This window comes from Lichenostomus cassidix, chromosome 7, assembly GCF_008360975.1.
Source record: "Lichenostomus cassidix isolate B80296 chromosome 7, HeHo_3.0, whole genome shotgun sequence".
Lineage (NCBI taxonomy): Eukaryota > Metazoa > Chordata > Aves > Passeriformes > Meliphagidae > Lichenostomus > Lichenostomus cassidix.
In genome coordinates, this window is record NC_139488.1 from 557847 (window position 1) to 581084 (window position 23238).

Below are 23238 nucleotides of genomic sequence, written 5' to 3' on the forward strand. Positions count from 1 at the left end.
CTGGTACAAACAGATTGTTCTTTAGTATGTATAAACTTTCAGAATGGAAGTGTAATGCATTTATCCCTCTGAGTGAAGAAAGGTAGAACAATACTGTTGTTCTGTGTTTATACAATGATCTGCACAGTTCAAAGAGTGTGTACAACCTGATACTCCTCTTACTTATTACCTACAGGTAGGATTGATCATGTATTTTGTACGGACTCCATGTGAATGGGGCATGGATGCCATTTCTGCCACTCTTACCTTCCTTTGGGAAGTGGTGGGTTATGTTGAAGGACTCTTCTTCAAGGATCTCAAACAGACTATGAAGAAGGAGCAATGTGAAGTGAAGCTGCTGGTGACTGCCTCAATGCCAGGTATAAGAAATGAGTCTTAAAATGCCTTTTACTTCAAAGTTTATAACCCACTCTACCAAAAAGGAGATCCATCAGAACTGGATCAGAAAAGGACCTGTTACAAATGGCTGCATATTGTAAGGCAGTTTTCCTTTAGTTGACTATTTAGTCAGTAAATTCTCCTGCTAATTCCTTGAGATTCAAAAAGCCACTTTAAGAGTTCTAAAAGAAGCAAACAGAAAATGAATTAAAGTGTATTTCAACCCAGAGCTTTGTGCCAGTTGGGCTGTGAAAGGCTGGCAGGATCATCATTGTAAATCTCTACCATTCAGACTCTGGCCATCATGAGTCAGACAAGAGATATCTTGCTGAAAAACAGATTTGGCCTTTTATGTGTGTTTCTTCTTCAGAGTTGACAATTGCTGCTAAAGCCAGCTCATCCTTTAATAACAGATCAATTTCTCGTTAACTGTGGCGATGTGAGACTGTTAACACTACCTAATGGTTCCAGACAGGACTGGCATGGTCTGTCTGCCTGCTCAGGAATGGGTCTTAGGTATCACTCTTCCTCCATGGGCAGTCTCCTGAAATTTTGTTAATTAAAGAGGCCAGGAAGAATGCAACAACTTTTCTTCCTGTAGGCACCAAAACCCTTGTTGTGCACGGACAGAATGAGTGTGACATCCCAACGCAGTTACCAGTCCATGAGGATACACAGTTTGAGGCTCTTCTGAAGGTAGGAGTGATTTTTTTGAGCTTACAAACTTCTTACATTTACCTGCCATGCCTGTATGCCAACAATCCATTCTGCTTGATCATCCTGTTCCAGTGTCAGGGAGGGAAGTTCTGCTGACAGGCATTTCTGTCTCCCTGTCAGGGGAGCTTGGTTGCAAGAAACAGGATCCTACATTAAAGGATAATAGAAATGTTCTGAACTCACAGAAAGCCCAAACCCTGCAAAAACAACTACATTTGAAGACACTGCAGCTTGTTGGGTATTTGCTGTATACTTCTGATAAATACATAAATTATTTAAATATTTGGTTTTATCAACACCAGAGAGAACAGACTGATCAAGATCAGAGTGAAAATGATGGTTCAGTAGCCACAATGATATTTTGGGATCCAGGAGCTATGAGGTCAATTCCCCTTTATGACAAAAATTTCCTGATAGTTTTAACTGAGCTGCATAGGAAACAGATTTGTAAAAGCCTTCAGTTTGTCTGACTATGTTAAATTTTTATGAGAATCACATCTCAGTGTTTTAAAGGGACAGAACGTCAGTATCTCTGCATATCACCTATCACTAAAACCTGATAAATACCCAGGCCCATATGGCTTACACAGTCAGAGAAGTATGTGTGATATGAAGACATCAAAATAAGTAACATCGGTCTTCAGGAGTGTGATGTCAGCATGCCTCGATTATCATAAACAAATTCAGGTACTTCATGATTTAAAAAAAGAAATAAAGAATTAAAGCCAGAACAATGTCTGTTCTATTCAGACAGCCAGTCTGATTGAGGCATGCATGTTTGTGCCTTTATACATTATTAGATGGATATTCTTCTTTTGGATGTTGTGGTATTTGTACAAGACAACTACAGAGTAACAGGACATTTTGATTTCTTTCTTTTCAGGAGTGTTTGGAGTTTTTCAATATACCTGAAACTCAGTTTTCTCATTATTTTTTAATGGATAAGCGTTGGAATCTCATTCATTACAACAAGGTAAGGCAAAGATCCGGTCCATGTGATTGTTCTTGTGACTTTTCGTCTTGTTCCTTTTTAAACATCAGGGAGAACAAGCAACCTATAAATAGAGTTCTGTCCTGTGTGCACCACATCTCTGGTTGTGTGTGGTGAAAGATTGGAATTTGACAGAAGAGGGAAGAGGCAGAAGAGGAGTCCCTTGCTCTTAAGACAAAAATGTCTAGTTTTCTCAGAAAAGATCAAATTTCTCTTCTGTTTATACTCTTTTACTATGTCTGACACTGCCTGAAAGTTCCTGCCCTTCAGAAAGGGCTAAAGGGCCCTTTATTCCATTCTGTTGAGTGATGGCATAGTGATTACGTTTGTTTAAAATACACTTTTTTTCTTTCCTTGGCAGACCTACGTCCGTGATATTTATCCTTTCCGGAGGTCAGTTTCTCCCCAGCTCAACCTGGTGCAGATGCATCCAGAAAAGGGTCAAGAGCTCATTCAGAAACAGGTACCTTACTGTCACCAAACACATCTGTCCAGAAAAAAAACTTGAAAATAAATCTTTCTTTTGTATTTAAAGGCTTTCCCTCATGCTGCATGGAGATCAAGAGGTTTGCTGGACAAGTAGCAATCAGCATGAACTCTGGCTAGCAGCCATATATATATATATATATATATATATGTATATATATATATAGAGTACAGTATTGCAAGAAGAGTAAACATTGGGATGTTAATTTCCAGCCCCCCCACCCCCAACTGTCCAGCCAGTTTCCTTTCGGTCGATCATTTTGCATTCTCTTATACCTGGCCAGAAAAGCTTCAGTTGCCTCAGCTTCAAAAGTTGTTTATTCCTTTATTTAACATGGCCTCTGGCTGGGGAGCAGGAATAATCTACTCTACTTTTCTCTCTGTCAGGAATGTTACCTGCCTCTTTTCCTTGTCCTGCTCTCAGATGCCAGACTTTATCACAGCTACTCCAGAGGCACAGCTCTATGTGTTTGGTCAGGGGACTATCTACCCTCAGAAGAGCACTGTCCTCCCTGTCTTCCAGGCTTGTGAACTGTCCTGCTGATGTTCTGAGCTCCCAGGAGTTCTCCCTTAGGAACTGCACCCAAAATAAAGTGGCAATGCAGTGCCTTCAATGTGCTGCAAATGCCAACAATCTCTTTGGGCAGAGAGACAATGGGATTGAGCTCACACTACCTGTAGAAACCACATGCTCAACAGAGCATGTTGAACACAAAAAGCACACAACTCTCCACAAAAGCAGAGTTGTCTCAGTAGCACAGAGCTAAGTGTTTAGGGAAAAGTTGCTGTAACTGTATCTGCAGAGGATGGTAGTAAGCAGGAAAATAAAAAAAAGGGTGTGGGATAATGTGGTTAAACATTGTGCATTTGGTATTAACAGTTATATTTTTCTAGCCAAGAAACAGCTAATGAAGTTTTGTTCTAACTGAGAGTAGGAAAATATCAGGAGTGGTTATACAAAGCTGCTATAAAGCTGCTTAAGAGCTACTAGCAGCTAAAATAATGGAAAATATGGTTAATGTGTATGGTACAGAATAGGGCAATATTTTGTGTGCTGCATCTGTCAGTAGAAAGTCGATAAAAATATGAAATTACTTGGGATCAACGTGGTTGCTTCTCTAACAGAAATTACTCTCACTCTGGTTCTAGGAGATGTCCCACAAATAAATGAGTTTAATACACCCTACACAATCCCAAAAGATTTAAATGGGCTTTGCATTTTTGTAAGGGCATTATTTGGCTTTCCACATTTTTATATTTAGAGTACTTAGAGCCCAAAATATTTCTAAGGTAAAACTTGTATGACAAGTTTTTGCCAGCCTCTCTGTAGTCATGCAAGATGTTGCTGGAAAACATCCAGATTCAGCAATGAAAGCAACACTGTAGTCATTTCCCACAGAGCAGCAATCCATAGAAAAGTAGTTTCTTTTTTGTTGATTGATTAAACACCCAATTCTGAGCTGAGTGCACTTCAGAGCAAGGTCACAGCAATGCAGGACATGGGAAGCTGAGCTTTGGCACATGTTAAACCACATGCTTCAAGTTTTGGCTTCATCTCAGTGGCTATGAGCTGTCTTGAAACTGCTTCCAAAGACAGTTACTTCCGGTACTAAGCATCACTCTGCCTTATGGTTGCTTTTAGCATCAAAATAGAAATAGAATATCTAGTTTGGCTAGTCCTACCAGTCACAAGTTCAAAGGAGGCTGGTAGAATGGAACTCAGTTTCTCAGTTGGTGTAAACCAGAGGTGATAATCTGAAATCAAGTGAGACTTTGCTCCTTTGCAGTAACACAGAATCTGGTCTTTGTTTTATTGACTACTTTTCTTTGGCAATTGTACATATACTTTGTAAGGCCAGATGTCAGCTAGCCTCATCCCAGAAGGCAGATAGCAATTCCAGCTTCCTGTTGACTATAGGCTAAGACCTTGAAGAGAGACACTACAACTATATGGTTTTCAAGTTTGAAGTTGGTTTCTCTGACCACCTTGGGGCTTACATTATTAACCTACAGAAGAACACATGGTGAAGTTGGAAATTGTCTTGCAGCCACTTACAGTCCTCCAGAAGACTGAAACAGAAAATGTTGTTAGAACCATTTTTATAAACACAATCCATCTTTGCAGAGCTGGGCTGGAGAACAGTGGTCACACAAATTTTAGCCAGAGGGTGCAGCACTACCCCTGTGAATTTCATCATGGTCCTCTGAGCCGTGAGTGCAGCATCTCTCCCATCAGAGAAAGCTGTGGAAGTGAACCTGGTGAAGTGCATATACATTGTAAAGAGCTTCTGGATTAGATTGATACAGATCTGTATCTTTTTCTCTGTCAGGTGTTCACCCGAAAGCTGGAGGAGGTGGGGCGCGTGCTGTTCCTGATCTCACTGACACAGAAGATCCCTCCAGCCCACAAGCAGTCCCATGTATCCATGCTCCAGGAGGACCTCCTCCGCCTGCCTTCCTTTCCCCGAAGTGCCATTGATGCTGAGTTCTCGCTCTTCAGTGATCCCCAAGGTATGATCCTCTGGCATCTTTCCTGGAGGGCTCTTCAAGACCCAGAAGGTTTCGTTGAGGTGCTTCATTTGCCTTAGAAACACACGGGCTTGGAGCTTTTCTGGAAGGTGATGAATCTCTTCCTAGGGAAACTGATTAATCTCTTCCTAGGGAAACTGATGCAGAGCTGTTGGTTTGTAAGTAAGCAGCAGAAAGGGCTTCAATGTTAGAGTTCTCCAGACATGGCTACTTTCTTTGGACCCCAATGAGAATAAGTTTTAATTGAGTGTTAAAATTCTGCATGAGACTAGCTAAAAAAGGAATGCTCAGGGTCCTTTGCCATCTGCTTCGAGGAAGCAATGGACATCCAATGAAGACTGGGCAAATTCTGCAGCAGGGATATGGAAACAGTCCACATAGAAACTTTGCTCTGAAAGTAAAGTAGGGTTTCCAGCCTGATGTGGGGGTTAAACAGGCCATTGTTGCAGGGTGGTAAGCATTGGCAAGTTCTGTAACAGCCCCAAAGGCACTTGATTTCAGAAGCATTATTATAACTCTGCATGAATCTCCTGTAATGTGTGGGAGCATAAAACCTGGAGCATAAAAATTGAGCATAAATCTGCACTGCTATTCCGACTGTGTGAGGCAGATGATGTGTGTAAAAGCTCAGATCTTTCACTTTTTAAGAGAAGAGTGTCCAACCAGCAGATTAATGAGCTGTGTGATATTTATCGTTCATCATATTGATGCTTTAAGGTAAGGTTTGCTCAAGCCTTGTGGGCATTGACAGAAATACAGGGTGGCTGCAATAATTTTTAAAAGGCAGACGAATGGTCAGTGTTGTGGGATGGTTCTTTGCAGTAAGGTGAGGCTGGCTGTGGTAGACAGAGTTGATTGCTTTTGCCTCTTCTGCCCCACAGCTGGGAAAGAGCTCTTTGGTCTGGATACTCTTCAGAAGAGCTTGTGGATTAAGCTGCTGGAAGAGATGTTCCTTGGCATGCCCAGTGAGTTCCCATGGGGGGATGAGATCATGCTGTTCCTGAACGTGTTCAACGGTGCACTGATCCTGCACCCTGAGGACAGTGCCCTGCTGAGGCAGTACGCTGCCACAGTCATCAACACAGCCGTGCACTTCAACCACCTCTTCTCCCTCAGCGGGTACCAGTGGGTGCTGCCCAGCATGCTGCAGGTGAGCCATGCCCAGGAGCAATCTGAGGGAACGCTGCTGAGCAACCACCATGTCCTGCTGACAGAGAGCAGCTCTACGTCAGACCTCAGGAAGAAATCCTTCCCTGTGAGGGTGGGGAGGCCCTGGCACAGGTTGCCCAGAGCAGCTATGGCTGCCCCATCCCTGTGACCGCTCAGGGCCAGGTTGGACAGGGCTTGGAGCAACCTGGGGTAGTGAAAGGTGCCACCTGCTCGTGGCAGGGCTGGAACTGGATGGGCTTTAAGGTGCATTCCAGCCCAAACCATCCTATGATTCTATGATGGAATTGACACTAAATGGGGAAACTTCGATCTTCTGAGTCCTTACGAGAGCTTTTAGGTGCCCCAAGAAGGCAACAGTGGGATGGCCCAAGTAAGCTTTCTATTTCCTCTTTGAGTAAATTTGAGTAAAAGATTTTCTGTTCTCCTTTGTGTTAAGTAAATAAATGTCTGTTTTCCTTTCTCTGTACTTCTATACAGACGTGAAATTTCTGAGCAATTTTTGGATGCTGGGGGTCTCTCCATGTTTTTTCTTCAGGGATGGCTGAAGTTTGGCAGATAGTTGAAATATATGGATTTACTGCTTACTAATTGCAACTAAATTATATTTACTTTTGGAGTATAAAAATAACACAAAATGTTTATGCAAAACTGCATGTTGTCTTTTCTGGTGAGTGACGACAAATATTGAAAGTGTCAGAGATGGAGTTTCTCTTCTCTTTAGGATGTGCAACTAGGCCTCTTTTCTTGTTAATTCTTAAAAAAATCAGCTACTGAAAATTAAATTTTTTAAAAATGGTTCTTTTACAGACAGAAGAGATTAATTCTGTAGGGCTTGAGGACAGTATTTAAGTAGAGATTTAGTATTATATTGCAAATACAGAAAAAACTGTCATTTCTGTAAAAGAAACATCCCCATATATGTTCATTTTAACATAGTTAACAGAGCATAATAAGTAGTACCAGTGATGACTTTAGCTATCTAAACAAGCTCCGTAGTAAATGGAAAGTCTGATGTCCTGCCTTACATGGTTAGATAAGTATGAATTGGATCCAGGACAACAGTGCATGAGTTTATTCATGAGAAACAAGACATTTTTAAATAAAACAGCCTAGTAACAGACTTTGAAGACCTCAACAGTAGCCATTCTGTCCTGTAAAGGATTCTCCCTTCATTTTCACTTCATATTGAGAGAAATTAGTTTGTAGTTCTTTCCTATCCTCACCCTCAATTACTGTCAACTGCTGAATTAGTAAAATACCACTCTTGGGAGGTAAAAAAGCAATTCCAAAAAAAGATGCAAGTGTTGCTGAGCTTGTTTGGTTTTGCAGACCTTCATTTCTTTGTTCCAGGCACCCAAGATCAGATGGTTTATTTGTGGTCAATTATTTTAGCACTTCTGGTCTTGATCCAGTCACTAACTGAAGCTCAGTTCCTGATGCATACATGCACATACCCCCACAGAAATCTTTTTGTTGCAAGTTTTTCCAGTTTCCCTTTTCTCAGGTAAATGAGATATTGCTGGTGATTGACCGGCCTCATTCCCATTCTACAGGGTTGTTGTTGTGCTGTGCTAATTTCCTCAGCCTACCAGGACACTGAGAGGTCTCTGCAGAGGTTTCACACACAGAAGTTGTTCCTAGGAATTCATATTGTTTACATAACTGAGAAACAAATCCTGCATCTTTGGTAATATGTTGTCTGCATGGTTTAGTAGCCAGCCCCGAAGGAAGTGCCACTCTAAAAACCTTAAAATACTTTCAAAGTGGATAGCACTGTCAGTGTGCTGGAGGACAGACTAGGAGTTCAAATTATCATGACAAACTAGAGATGCAGTCTGAAAAAATGGAAAAAACAAACCAACACACCATGTTGATCAGGTTAGACCTTACTCTTGAATCATCAGCCACAGAAACATGGGAGGGAAGGTAACTGTGGCACCTCTGCAGGACAGAATGTTGGAGTTGTTATATATCTGAAGCCAAACATGAATTCTTCTGCTGAAGTGCAGAAGAAAAAAATATCTCAAATGCCATTCTGGGGGTGACTATACAGATTTGCATCTTGTGAAAAATGTGGAATAATTCTGCTTTCATCAGTAGTACTCCTGACTGGAAGTACTGGCTCTATCCAGCTCAAAAATAGCATCAATTAACTCAAGACACTTCAGGAAAACAGGGACGTTCATCTAGAAAACATACGTTGTGAGACAGGACTGGAAGATTTGATTAACTGAAAAACATGAACATTCAGGAAGAATGCACTAACTGGCTTCTAAGATGTAAAGCGCATCTAGGAAGGAGAGGGAAGGAATCCACCCTGATATGTAGGACAGAAAATATTGGGCTAAAATTCAGAAGAAAGTTCAAGCATGAAAAGCAAACTTTTTTCCCAAGCATGTTTTGTCCCTGAAATGCATTGCTAGGGAGGGTGGTCCAGTCTCCATTTTTAATAGTGTGTTAGACAAACCTATCAGGAATGACTGTGCTGTAGTTGATTCAACCTGGGCTCAGGAGGTGAAGAGCTCTTCCACTGGAGCAGTGCCTCCATGTCCTCTTCCATGTGCTCAGGTGTACTCCGACTACGAAAGCAACCCCCAGCTGCGCCAGGCCATCGAGTTCGCGTGCAGCCAGTTCTACGTCCTGCACCGCAAGCCCTTTATCCTGCAGCTGTTTGCCAGTGTGGCCCCTCTCCTGGAGTTCCCTGTGAGTAAGAGCCATTCCCTAGTCTCGGGGGGGAAGCCTGTGTGTTGCAGCCACCCCCCCATCAGAGATCACAAGGAGAAAACACTCGGTGCTGCACAGAACCAGGTCCTGACTTATTTCTGCACACTTCTGTGGTTCACTTGATGAAGCAGAGTGCTGAAATAGTGAACTGCTGGTGTCCAGGCCAGTAAATGTCATCTCACTTAAGATTTCTGTGTATAAATATTTTATAAAAGGACAGTAATGATTTGTTACTCTTTAAATACAAATCCATTCTTAGAATCCAGCAACAAATTAAAAGCTTAATGCCAAATTTTAGTACACGTGAAGTCTAAGACTAGATTGGTCATGAAATATTCATTAATTACTTTTGAATATTTTAGTGAGTTCGGGCAAGTAAATGGAATCTTAATTTGAAGTGGGGCTGCCAAATCTAACTGCACATACACTGTCAGCACACCTGTCTTTACCCTTCACAGGGCAGCAAAGATCTGGGTGCAGTTTTGAGATCATGCTTCCACTGTAGTATCAGTCTGTTGAGTCAGGCAAAGCTTACTGTTGGAGAGCAGTGGACCCTTTGTCGAAAACAAAGGTTGACCACAGCTCCAGATAAAGATTCCTGGGATTATATGAATGTCTCTTGTTGGAACAGGATGCTACAAACAACGGAACCAGCAAAGGAGTGTCAGCTCAGTGCCTGTTTGACCTGCTGCAGTCTTTGGAGGGAGATACTCCAGATATTTTGGACATCTTAGAACTGGTGAAAACAGAAAAGCCTCTCAAGTCATTAGGTAATAGCAAAGCACCTTTTATTCAGTAATTCTGGTTTATTGTTTATTGATTCAACACACATTTGATGCAGCAGGATTTCTTCAGAGCCCTTCTCTTCTTCCAGAATGTCCTATCTGTTTCTTATGCCTCATGAGGCTTTTATGATTGCTTTATCACTGTCATCCTTTTGATATTTCCTGCAGAAGGGGAATTATTAATTTTATTCCAAAGCTACCTTTTCTGCTTTAAGCCTTCTAGTCTGAGTCTGGCCCCTGGCATTTTGAATTTTATCATGTGTGGGTGAAGAATAAAGATGCCTAATAAACTGTATCATGCTGACAAGATCAGTGTGATCCTCTGCTCTGCTCCATGTGAGCAGGAAACAAAAGCATCCTCTCCCATGGGCAGACTGACTTGTAGAAGATGATGGATACAATTCAGACATTTGCAGTGCTGAGCTCCTGCAGGGGTGTTGATTTATCATAAAGCAGAATATATATGGGTGTATGGTGTATCCAGGACACTGTGTCTCTTAATAGTTATCCATGCAGTGCAGCATTTAAGAATTTGGCTGCTTTGTGAATTGCAGGGAAGTAATTTTTATTTGGCTGCTTTGTGAATTGCAGGGAAGTAATTTTTATTGATTTTTATAAGGATCTTCAACTTGTTTTCCAAATTTGCACTTCTCTTAAATACTTGTTATCTTGATGCACTGTGAAGCCTGTCTGGCCTTAAAGGTAAAGCTTTGTAATATAGTGGGATTTTATGATGCTGCTCAATTATATAAAATAGTACAGAAACAGAAGATATTTCTTTCTCTTTATGGATTGTAGCAAACATTTATATAAAATCTTTGGGGTTCCTGTGCAGGGCTATTAAAGACATCTCTGAAAATTCTCAAGTATGTGTTGATGATGAAACTGTAGATGCGTATGTTGTGTATCTGGTATCTTCCATATGAAGATCAGAATTATCTAAAACATGTGACTTCCAAGTTCTGTTGTTCAAAGTGATTTACAAGTTCTAGCACCTTAACTTTGACTTGGGCTCCTGCATACCAAAGGAACTTCTGAAAACAGGACTACAGTTCTATTAAAACTATTATTCTATTACAAATATTATTCTTTTCAGTTTCTTGGTGCCTGGAGCTGATTATCCTCAAAGTGATATTTGTAGTATGTGACTTAAATACTTTTGAAACCTTTTTCTGAAATCGCTAGCAAAACAGACTCACTTTTGTGCTGGCACACATATGGCTATGAGTATAGAAGGGGCTTGATTTTTGAGAAGTAGAACTGTCTTCTGCCATCAGTGATAAATCAGCATTGTATTTTGTGTGGTTGGAACATCTAAGAAAAAGCAAAGGGAGCATAAAAATTAACATTAATTTGACATGTTTCCTTGTCATGGATGTTCTTAAGACAGCTTTCGATGAGTGATGTTTGAAATGGAACTCTGTAGGTCTTTTGCTCAACAGTGAGTGACCTGCTGAGATCTGTTTCACCTACTGAGTTCTTGGGCAGTAGGATTCCAGTAGGAGTGCAGCATATGTTTCTTTCATAGAGACAGATTTTTATATGTCCAAGAGCCTACTGGGCATTGTTAACATGAAAAGGAAACAGTAGGAGAGGAGGAAAAGGAAGAAGTGTGCCAGCTCCTTTCATATTCAGTATGATTGTGTGATAGTCTTCTCATATTGCTTTATTTCCTCAGACTTCTGCTATGGGAATGAAGACTTGAACTTTTCCATCAGTGAAGCCATCAAGCTGTGTGTGACAGTGGTGGCTTATGCTCCCGAGTCATTCAGAAGGTGATAATCTGTTGTCTTGGTTTGTGCATACTCAGAAAAGATATAAAAGCTGCCTATGGTATGTGAAAGCAAGGTTGGCAAATGGAGGCAGAGGATGTAGAAATGCATTCCAAGAACGGGGCTTCTCTGAGGCCAAGCCTCTGCCTGTTACCCCTTCCCAGGGCACCAGCTCCAAATCCTGCCAGCTGCTGGTGCAACACTAAGCAGGATGGCAGCCAGAATAGCAATGTATAAGCTGTTTCTGAGTGGGGATCACACCATGGCCTGCTGGTTTCTCTCATCAAAGAAGCAATAGAGAGGGAACTGAAGGGGGAGACATAGGCCACTAGAGAGAATGGGAAGATACAGAGGGAGGGGAGATAAACTTATTTAAGTACAAAGGTTAATTTGCAAGAGATAATCAGAGAAGTATCTTTGGAAGGGAAAATGCTGGTTAGCAAATGGATGACATATTTGGAAGATACCTGAAAGTTCAGGGATTATTATTATTATTATTATTATTATTATTACTATTATTATTTCATGTGCCATCTAGTTTCCTCCTGAAGTTCCTAATCCAATTGTTTCTTTGGCTCAAGACTTCTAGTGAAAAGCAATGAAAACACAAGCCTAGTGACAGATCCAGGGTCTTCAGATAGAAACCTAAGCCTCTACCTAATGTGAGTCCAGGAATGACAAAGTAAAACAGACTAAGTATTGTTATTTTTCCAGCCTCCAGATGCTGATGGTCTTGGAAGCACTGGTTCCCTGTTACTTGCAAAAACTGAAGCAGCAAACCTCTCAAGTGGAGACTGGGACAGCAGCTCGTGAGGAGATTGCTTCTATGGGTGCCCTTGCCACCTCTTTGCAGGCCCTCTTGTACAGTGTAGAAGTTCTCACCAGGTAACACACATGGGCCAAGGGGCTGAGCCTGTGTTCAGTTGTCTGTGCAGGGAGAGGGAATGCACAGGAGGCCACAACATGCAGCTTAGCTTGAGTTATGGTTGAGTTTTAGACTTGGTAAAATCAGTGCCAGATTTCAGATCACAAACAGAATTTCTGTGTGCTGGCTTAGATTTAATGTGTGTGCTGTTCACTTTCTCTTCGGCAGGCCTATGACAGCCCCACAGATGAGTCGATGTGACCAAGGCCATAAAGGGACCACAACAGCAAACCACACCATGTCAGCAGGTGTGAACACCAGGTAAGGCTTTTCTTTCTTTCTCATTTTTCAGAACACCTTTTTTTTTCCAGTAAGGTAACATTGCTCAGAGTGCTTGGCCTCAGACAGCAGGGAGTGCTCTAGGGGCTGTGGGAGAAAACAGTTACATAAAAAGAGCACATTCCCCAGGACTGCATTTCTGATGGTAACCAAAATAACCAAGACTAGAATTTCTAGTTTAAAACAATGCAATTATAGAAGACCAGGATATCAAAATGGAGAACATGCATCATAAATTACTTATTCCCCTCTTTCCCCTCTGGAAGGATATCACTGAAGCTCACTCACTGCTTTGCTTCCTGCTGAGCCTACTGTCAAAGTGACCTGTGAGCAGAGCATGCTTGGACAGCAGAAGAGTCAGATCCTTCTGGCCTTGTTCTAAGGGGCTGAAGAGCAGTACAAACAGAAACTGCCTGTCAGATGAGGCTTGCAGAGACTGGTGTCTCCTCTAGCTTTCTTCTGCTCCCTTTCCCATTTTCTTGTGCATTCCTTATGGTCTCTTTCTATGATCTTTACCTCCACATTGGTCTGGGGGTTTTTTGCAGTTACAGATAGAAGAGGAGGGGTAACTGACAGTTTGAGAGAAATGGAAGAATGACGGGAAGTATTTTTGTCCTTCTTGAAAAACCCCCAAACCCAACAAAGCAAAACACAAAAGAACTTTCACACAGAAGAAGGAAACAAGGAAGGACATGGCACCAATGGACTGCAATTCTGCTCCTTGTCTATAGTAGCCATTCCAATTAGGCTGCTGCAAATTAGACAAGGCCACTGAGAATTTACTTGGTCATAGAACAAGTGCTTAAGAAATCTTGTTACAAAATCCACCCACAAGCATTTGGGACTGTGACGGTTTTTTCTTTGCAGTCGGCAGCCCTGCCTTCTCCTGGCTAGACTATGTGTCGAATTTTTAGTGTGCTAAAAATTTGAATGTTTGTTTGTGCTGACCTGGAAAGGGAATTCCACCCTAGCAAAAGCTGGGGTAGCTGTTTTTCCAGACTTTTCCAAGCTATTACCTGTCTTTTTTTTTTCTTTTTTTTTCTTTTTTTTTTTTTTTTAATTCAAGGGAGCTAGAAATCACTCTCTGCATGGATCATCAAAGGACTATTATGTCATTTTATAAATGTGTAGTGTACACATCTTGGTTGATATCTCCTCAAATCAGTCTGTTATTCTTTAAAACCTATTCAGTCATGGATGAAACACAGCTTTGCCTTCCAGCCCATTGTCTGAGAAGCAGATAAATTCCAGACATGATAAACCAGCAGATAAACCATGCTCAAGTCTGAAGTGGACATATGCCATTTACTTCCATTACAAGATTGCTCAGTCTAAGGAAAATAAGATGTAATGGAAAGTAGTGCTTTATTATCTATCTGCTGATTTTGGAGAGCAGTTAATATGTATCTGCTGACAGACTATGTGAGGTAACCAATGCAGTGTGACTCAGACATCTTGATTTACATTTCCAGATTTCTCTAATTACCAAACATTCAGTCTTTGATCCAAAATATTTTTACATTGCTCCAGGTTTCCTACACCTCTATCTTCTGTTGTGTTATCATTGCAACAGACATCTGCTAGCAACAGCAAGAGTCTCATGATGTTAGAATGATTACTGTTCCAGCCTTGGATATGTCAGCCAGGTGGTACAGGGTGTATTAATGCTTTCTCAACAAGAAGCCACAAGAGAAAATGACAATTAAAAAAACCAAACAAACCCCACACTGAGGTATTCTTTCCACTTGGTGAGCTCTGGCTTCATGAAATAGATTGAGCAGTGGCATGAAAATCAATAAGAGAAATTACTTCAAAGAAATCATTTGAATAGTTTTTAAGCCTGAATTTTTCCTTTCATAACAAGGTCAATAACTCTAGGAATATGTTTTTTGATGGAAGTTGGGAGGTAAAGGCTATTCATTGTGGCCAGTAACTATGTTCCAGTGGCACAAGATACCATCCTGCCCATGGTGAGTAAACCAAGGGGCTAGAACACTGTCACTTTCTTTTAGAAAGGCAAGTTTAGGCACTACTAAGTTGCTGTTTACAACATCACTGTTTCTGTTTTCCCAGGTACCCAGAACAGGGAGCCAAACTCCACTTTATCAGGTACAGTGAAACTTTTTCCCAGTCTCCCCTGATGTGTGATAAACCATTCCCACACACTGTTGCTGTGACAGACAGCCTTTTTTTCAGGGGAGGGTGGCAAAGGATAGTTCACATAGAAAATATTATATTTTTAGCAAGACTTTGCAGCTTATAATTTCCCTTTTTTCGTTTCTTAATTGCTGATGCAACTACCTTTCTTTCAATTGCAGAGGAAAGCATCTGTTGCAAAATCAAGATGAAGGGGTGGTTATAATCTATCCCTGATGATCCACTGCATATAACACTTCCTACTGTGTCTCACTTTGTATCCTCCAGGGAGAACCTTCACTTATTGGAGGAGGGCCAGGGTCTTCCCCGAGAGGAGCTGGATGAACGAATTGCCAGAGAGGAGTTCAGGAGACCACGGGAATCATTGCTGAATATCTGCACAGAGTTTTACAAGCACTGTGGTCCAAGGCTGAAGATTTTGCAGAATCTGGCTGGTGAGCCCCGAGTGACTTCTCTGGAGCTGCTGGATGTGAAGTCCCACATGAGGTATTCCACATGCATTCTGATTTTACTTTCCACTTCCAGGGGATTCCTTTCTCTTTCATTTTCATAATAGCAGATGCAATCATTTTTTGGCAGTGTAGTTGCATGTTTTTGTCTGAAAATACAAAATGGGTGTTCCTTAGATTGTACTGATGTTGCTTGTGTATAAGGAAGGCTTCATAAGCTTTCTTCCAGTCCCATTCAGACCCCCATCTGAAATAGCTCCATCTGGTATATCAAAATAAGTGGCAGCAAGGGGCGGAGCAGATAAGTCTGTCTCTGCAGGGTGAGGGGTGGGGAAGCTGCCTACCTGGCTGAATACAACCTTTATCATCTCCAGTGGCACTGTGCATTGCAGCCAGCAGTTCACAAGGAAGAAAGACAGAAGAACTGCTTTCTAACTGCCTGAAATCCAGGGGAGGATGGGGCAGAAGGCATTTACAGGACCAGTGCCTCAGCATGTGATGCAGCAGGTGCACAAGTCTTTTCTCAAAGTGCTGCACTGAGTCCAGCTCATGGGTTGGATGCTCACTGCAGATGGGTTCACATGGTGCTGACCTAGAAGAAGTTAGGAGTAGGGCATCCTAAGCACTTTGGATCTGATGCTCTGAGTTTGCTGTTCATGGTAAACACAAAATCGTGTACGTTGCTACTGAGAAGTAACAACTGGGACAAGAGGGAATAGACCTGATTGTTTCGTCAGTTTTTCATTTACACTAGCAGATGGCAAATACTGCATTCTTCAAGAGAGAACGTCTCTCATGGTCAGAGGTTGCAGCAGTAAAACTAACATTGATATACAGCAGATAATGAGTTGTGCTCTGATTCTCTTAAGTCTCCTGGAAAGTAGTAGCAATAGCTGCTTTGTCAGGGTTGTGACCTGAAATGCTTAACTGTAGTTATCTCTAAAGAAAAGGAAACATATCTCAAGCCTTACATAAATTCGTAAGTGACATGACTGACAGGATTTAACCACTGCAGGAAAAACTCAGTTCTACATAGAGAGCAGGTTTATCAGAATGTGATTTGACAGTCATGGTCCTGGGTGGTTGACAGGTGCCATTTCAGAGGCTTCAGTAAACAAGATAATATGCTAGTCACTTCAGACAGTATTCATCTCACCAAGTTTTAGTCATTTAAAAGTCAAATGCTTAGTCTGCAATAGCCATAAAGATATTTTTGCACCCAAGAAAAAAAAGATGCACATCCAACTGTGTGGCTAGCACAGGTTTTTCCCCATGAGAAATTTTCTTGTGTTTTATAAATAAAGATAAAGTTTAGATGTTGTTGGAACAGTGTCCCAGAACTTGGACAGTGCAGGCCTGGCCAATCAGGCCTGGGAGAAGGCTTCTGACTGACCAATCTAGGTGACTTTTGAGAACTCTATATATGTGATGAAATCAAAACAATAAAGGTCATTCCTTCTTGCCACTGAGAACTGGTGCTTTCATTACTCTGCTAGCTGCTCAACAGCGACACAACTGTTTATCCCAGTATTTCAGGAAGGTAAGAATTTCCCAGGTTGCTTATTTCTGCTAGGAATGAGCTAGAAGATTAATTGAGATTGATGTTTCCAGTTAGATGAATTGTATCTCACACTTCTTAATGCATAAGGAAGTTTTCATATACCATTGCATGCAACTGGTATTGTATTGCCAGCAAGAAGCTTAGTTATATGATAATTTAAATGTCACAGTACTTAAGAAAACAGACCTACTCCATAGTAAGACAAAGTAATTTTAAAAAAAGGAATAATAAAAATACTGGATAAAAACCCAATTTTACACCCCTTTTGGTTAATCTGAGGAATTTGTTGCCCTTGATATTACTAGGCAGATTATAAAGAGAATAGAAATATGTTCCATTAGTTGAATGCATTTCAGAAAAAGCCCCCACAATATGGATAGGATTGTATTGTAATCATCCAATACAAAGTCCATTGATGTTTCACAGAATACACAGGTTTCTACCCCTTTTATTAGTAGATGTAGCTTTATTTCTGGTCTTTTACAAGTATTTAAGTAGATTTTTGTCAAACTGCAAATTCAAGTTAAATGCTGCCATGATGTTTCACAGTCAATACAAAAAATGCCACTGGCAAGACCATCTAGGAGGCTTAGAAAAAGCAACAGTAGCACAATCTGTAGCGGTGTTGGGAGAGACAAACCAAAACTGCAGGGAGCAATCCTACAAAGGACATGTTGTGTAAACCTATGGACACATTTTTTTTAAAATGTAACACCTGAAATTGCACAGTGAGACTTCCTAAAGTGGTAACACTGAAAAATAAGCCCCGAACCAAACCAGAACACTTACTAATTGACAAAGAGGTGATGTCAGGTCTGTGTTTCACAGGCATTTGCAATGTTGTGGTCTAACTGCCAGCTCAGGTTCTTTGGTTTTAGCTACACAAATCTGTGATTCCTGATGTTCCCCTGGTGCATTTAACATCAATGTAAAAGTAATATTTAGACCATTCACATGTTCTTAAATATAAACAGTGATTCCAGAAAAAGAGTCTTAGCAGACCATATCTGTGGTATCAGATCTAAGAGTTTAAATAGTAGCACATTTGACTTTTGCATCTTTTTTTTTTTACTAGGCTCCTGAATATTTATATGCTAGTTCATTGGCATGTGTGGAGAAATGCAAGTTGTATTTATTTTTCTCTTAATGACCTGTGTTTTCAGATTGGCAGAAATCGCACATTCCCTGCTGAAACTGGCTCCTTACGACACGCAGACAATGGAGAGCCGAGGGCTCCGGCGCTACATCATGGAGATGCTGCCCATCACTGACTGGACAGCTGAGGCGGTGAGACCTGCCCTGATCCTCATCTTAAAGAGATTGGATCGTATGTTCAATAAAATTCACAAGATGCCAACTCTGAGGTGAGCAGGTACTCTGGAAACCCTCTGGGGTCCATTTCTGATGTTGCAAGCCTTGAAGTGTGGGTATGTTATCTACCTCAAGCTGTCATGTTGCAGTGAGCCTTTACAACATGCCAGAAAACTACAGGTGTTTTTATCTCTGTAAGCATGTGTTTATGTTAATGTTTTTGTTGTGTCTTCTGGTAGCAGCACAGTTATTAAGAACTACAGAGCAAACTTCCAGAAGTTTCACTTTTCTTTCCCCAAAATAAGTCTTCAGATTTTTTCCATCTCAATGCCCTCCTAATTAACTTTAGCTGTGAGTTTTTTAATGGAAAATTAAACTGTAGTAAGAGTATTTCTAGCATGGTCATACTGTCACAGTCTCTGTAAAGACAAAAATAGTCTGGAGCTATGCAGTAGATTCTGAGTGCTCCCTAGTAAAAGGCACAGAACTGCATCAACTGTTTCAGATCCATACCTAGTGGAAGCCTGATGTATCACACAGTGGCATTACATACACGTACAAGCTTTGGCAATTTCAACAAATATTGACTATGGGGTATTCCTGCCTTGGAGGCAGTGGTACAAATGCCTGGGTATGGGTGGTATAAAATCTCTCAGACCTGTGAATTTTCCAGTGATTTGAGTAAAAAGAGTCATTGGTCTTGGTCACCCTCATGGGCATACGTCTTCAACTGCTTGAATGAGTCACTTCATTGTCAGTCTCAGCTGAGAAGCCAAAACATGTTAGAGAACATCAGAATTATATCCCAGTAGGAATCAAAGATGGACCAAATAATAGGGAGGTGATCTCTTTTTTCTGGCATCACTATCCATCACTTTCCTTTGGCTAACCTGCTTCAAGAAACTCCACTCTTGTAGGGAATTCAGAGGCAGAATGTTGGTGATTCTTTGCCATGTCTTGCCTGCTTCTCATTAATTCTTTTTTTCCCCGCTCATATTCTCTACTGCCTCAAAGGCAGAGGTTTCTGTTCCTGAAGATCTTTCTTCCTTATGTAAGCTGAATGGACATCCATAAATTGAAATTCCTTTAATAATCTCTCTCTATGCCTGTACCTATGCTTGACTTAAATTACTCTTTTGTCCACAAAGGGACAGCAAAGCCACTGGACCAAATGCAGCGACTACATTTAAGCATCAATGAGCCAAGCAGTCTCTTAGGGATGGGTCTGGGTGCCAGACCCCAGGAGCCATCCCTTAGGGGCAGTCACAATCAGAATCTTATACACTGCCTCCTGTGGGGATTCCACTCCAAACCCAGTGTCTGATGGAATCAGTGGATGTGTAACAACAAGTACAAGAACAAACCACTACTGTGGAGATTTAATTACGGTGGATGCTCGAAGGCGAAATGTATGTTGGTCTGCAGAAGAACTTGCACAGTCAACGCCTGATTCCCCCTGTGGCTCTGAGAAGTCACCTGAGGAGCTTGACTGGGATATTGTTTAAGGCTTGAGCTAACAAGCTATGCCAGCCTTGTCTTTCTGTCCCAGTAGGTGCACAGTCTGATGTTGGCTTGTGAACTACAATGACTGCAAAGAGTCAGACCCTGAGATGAAGGGTGTGAACCACTTTGATGTTACCTATGTTGTGTCTGCTTATGATTAGGAAGGGCAATCCTTTCAGCATCTGGCACAAGCCATAAATGATGTTTTGTTGAGAAAAGCAAAGTGTCAGGGAAGAAAGGATCCTGGAATGAAGGACTTTGGTGCTGATAGGGAGTGAATCATCCCTCCTGTACAAGGTGAAGGGGATGAAGATTGTACAGCTGGGCCAGTTTACAGCTGAGTCTGGGAGTGGTGCTGGCAGAGCAGCCAAACTGCAGAGGAGTTCACAGAGGGCACTTGGGCTGATAGGGTTTGTTCATGTCAGTGGGAACATCCACAAACCACATGAGATGGAGGGCATAGTCTTGGTTGGGAGCCTGGCACAGCAGACCTTTCCCCACATTGGCACACCTGAGACAACTGTGTGGGCTCCTTTTCATTCATTCCTCCTCTGTTGGAGGGAAGCATCAGGGAGTGAAATGCAACTCCTCCATCACTACTGCTGTGAGGGGTTTGTGTGACTAGCACAGTCCCCTCTGCTGTGTTTCTTGTCTCTCAAATGCCTGGTGTGCTCTGTGCCTTCCTGAACGGCGTGGGTAAAGCCTTCTCTCTGTCGCGCACTCTGTGCTCCGCCTGGACGTCATTGCTGTCTGACACGTCTCCTCTGTGGGCATCACTGTGTGTTGGTCGCCATGTTTGGGCATCTGGTGGGGGGCAGGAGCCTGCGGCTAACGGCACCTACTGTTGTATTGCAGGCGCCAGGTTGAGTGGGAGCCTGCCAGCAGTTTGATTGAAGGGGTTTGTTTGACACTTCAGAGGCAGCCTATCATATCCTTCCTGCCTCACCTTAGGTCTCTGATCAATGTCTGTGTCAATCTGGTGAGTAGCTGAGCGGCAACCCCGTGAACCTTTGCTAAACCTTCCCCTGCTGTTGGCTTCTCTGGACTGAAGATGACAGTTTATTCCCATTCCTGTCATTTTACCTGTCCCCTTTACCCCTTGCAAGGGGACTTTGCAAGTGACATTAGAGATAGGAAGGTTCATTTTTGAAGTGGTGCATGGGGAGATACAGTGACCAATAGGAGCGGTCAAGCGATTTATTTTCCATTACTTCCCACGCACCACTTTGAAGATCCACCTTTGCCAGACTGAGCTGAGAGCTGAGGGCTGCAAGTTGGAGAGTGGGGTGGTGGAGACTGCACACACCTGGTAGAAATGGGGAGAGGGTGGCACTGGGGATACCTACCATCCCCAGTGGGTAAGGGCCCTGATGGCTCTGTCAGAGGCCACTGGGTGCTGGATATTTAGAAGGGTTTACAAGGTGAATTGACTCCACTGTTTGTAATGTCCCTGGCTTGATCTAGTACAGGTTTGCACTGTACAATGTTCAGATCCCTCTCTTAGTAAAGTTTATGCTCCTAAGTGTGTTACAACAGACACGCGATATGGACAGAGTCTGCCTGGTCATTCAGTGATAGGCCATGGTGTTTCTGCAGCTTCCTCCACTTTGACATCAGTGTCGCTCCAGCCATTTGGGCAAACATGCATGCTTTCATTCCATGTGGAAAAAATATAAATGAAGGGGGAAAGGTTGCACCCATTTTTTTTGTTATTGGGTTTTATAATATTTTCTCATTAGAGAATAAATGTTGTAACCTTATCTAGCAGCTATGAAAAACATTTCAGGGTTCACCAGTGCTCTGAGGGGCTTTAAAAACAATAATCATTAGCTAAAATGCAATATCAGGTTTTGCCAGGTTCCTGTCCTTCAAGTGCATTCAGCACTCATTGCTCAAAGGGCAGGGAAGCTCCAACCTGTCAGAGTCCATAAGATGTCTTCCTCATCCAAGCAGAGGTAGCAGCTACTTGGCGCTAATACAAATCTGGGGCCTTAGACTACTTAGAGTTGTTACGTGGGGAGGTTGCTGCACAGTTAGCTCAAATAGGAGTTTGAAATGGACTTGCAGTTTGGCAAACAGGCACGGCAGAATGAATCACCCCAGCAAGCTCTACAAGGGACCCACAATAAGAATTAGCCAGTGCTCTAAATACAGCAGAAAGCTCTGCAATGCTGAAGTGCAGTCATCATGCTTACATTCCTCTGCCTGGGAACACCAGGGAGAGCTACCAGGAGCATGTACTCTTAGTGCTACAAGTATTTTACCTTTAGCTGTCAGAACTGTGTGCACTATTAGCTGTGGGAGTACTGACTGCATGGTGTATCATGTGTATACCATAAAGCCCAAAATTTGATCAGCCAGGAAGGTGGGGAAATATCTCAATAATAATCCATAGTGATGTAAAGGAGGGGCTCTGATTCTTTCCCTTCTAAATTGTTCTTTGGTTTTCTGGAAAAAAAATGGTTACTACCTTCTTCCCCAGGCTGAATTTGGAAAAGAAGCATGCATTCATCTCCCATAAGCTTAGGTGTCTGTCAGACACCTGTCAGCCAGGTAGCCTCTCCCTCTTCTCCCTGTTCTCCCTGTTCTCCCTGTTCTCCCTGTTCTCCCTGTTCCCATTATCTAGATGTGTCTGGTGATGGCAAGAAACAGGCAAATGCAGGCCTGTGATTTAATTCCTCCTGAGGGACACATCCCAAACAGAACAAATAACTCTGCCCTAGAAGTGCTGTTTTCCTGTGGTGATTATTCAAGGAGTTCCAGACAACCAGGTCATATGCAGGTGACTCTGCTTCAGACATCTGGGGTCAGTCAGCTGAGATGAATCATGTTTAGAGTTCCACAAAACAGACTGTTTGAGAGGAATCTGAACATTGTGCAAAACCCGGCTTGGGTCAGACTTAGGACATTATTTTTCAAGCAAGGGAAGGGAAAAGATGTCCAGTTTCAATGCAGACTTTTTGCTTTGATGACAGATTTTTATTTGTTACAGTTGTCAAATGACATATCCTCCAACTCTAGCTGTTCCACCAGTCCAGTGCTGGTCATTCAGGGCTGGTACTGGGTACATTTATAAATGTACCAGATTACCTGTGCACTCCTCCCATCCTTGCTGGTTCCCCCTTTTCCCCTCCCTTTCCCTGCTAGAGCTCCTTCTCCTCACTGGCCCTAGCTCCTGCAAGGACCACTGAGGGGGGCTGGTTCTCCTAGATCCACCCCCAACTCAGTGCTCAGTGAAAGGCACCTCCATTTCACTGACGTTGGAGGATATGGCATGGATGAAACTGTAAGTAGCCAGTTGTGGTGATGTGCTCTGTTTGTATTGCAGGTGATGGGAGTGGTAGGACCCTCCAGTGTGGCTGACGGATTACCCCTTCTTCATCTCAGCCCTTATCTCTCGCCACCTCTGCCCTTCAGCACAGCTGTTGTCCGGCTTGTAGCATTGCAGATACAGGTGTGTCTGCCCTGGCCCATGGTCAGGCCTTTAGAGCTTCTGGTTGA

At 42.3% G+C, this 23238-nt stretch overlaps 1 protein-coding gene across 17 annotated transcripts in view; it reads left to right on the forward strand.

The window, feature by feature from the left end:
• Positions 1 to 23238, forward strand: part of UNC80 (unc-80 subunit of NALCN channel complex) — a 137564-nt gene that overhangs the window by 90972 nt on the left and 23354 nt on the right. For 16 of the 17 annotated variants that reach the window (XR_014853326.1, XM_085065681.1, XM_085065674.1 and 13 more), the window contains 16 exons: positions 176 to 359; positions 980 to 1074; positions 1979 to 2068; positions 2448 to 2549; positions 4903 to 5083; positions 5983 to 6251; positions 8840 to 8974; positions 9627 to 9765; positions 11459 to 11555; positions 12267 to 12437; positions 12646 to 12738; positions 14830 to 14865; positions 15181 to 15399; positions 18087 to 18287; positions 20593 to 20716; positions 23066 to 23191. Coding sequence is in view for 16 of the 17 variants with exons in the window: in XM_085065681.1 (XP_084921807.1) it covers positions 176 to 359; positions 980 to 1074; positions 1979 to 2068; positions 2448 to 2549; positions 4903 to 5083; positions 5983 to 6251; positions 8840 to 8974; positions 9627 to 9765; positions 11459 to 11555; positions 12267 to 12437; positions 12646 to 12738; positions 14830 to 14865; positions 15181 to 15399; positions 18087 to 18287; positions 20593 to 20716; positions 23066 to 23191 (2262 nt within the window). In the remaining variant the exon portion in view is untranslated. The remainder of the gene's footprint in view (positions 1 to 175; positions 360 to 979; positions 1075 to 1978; positions 2069 to 2447; positions 2550 to 4902; positions 5084 to 5982; positions 6252 to 8839; positions 8975 to 9626; positions 9766 to 11458; positions 11556 to 12266; positions 12438 to 12645; positions 12739 to 14829; positions 14866 to 15180; positions 15400 to 18086; positions 18288 to 20592; positions 20717 to 23065; positions 23192 to 23238) is intronic. The other variant, XM_085065678.1, reaches the window with a different exon arrangement.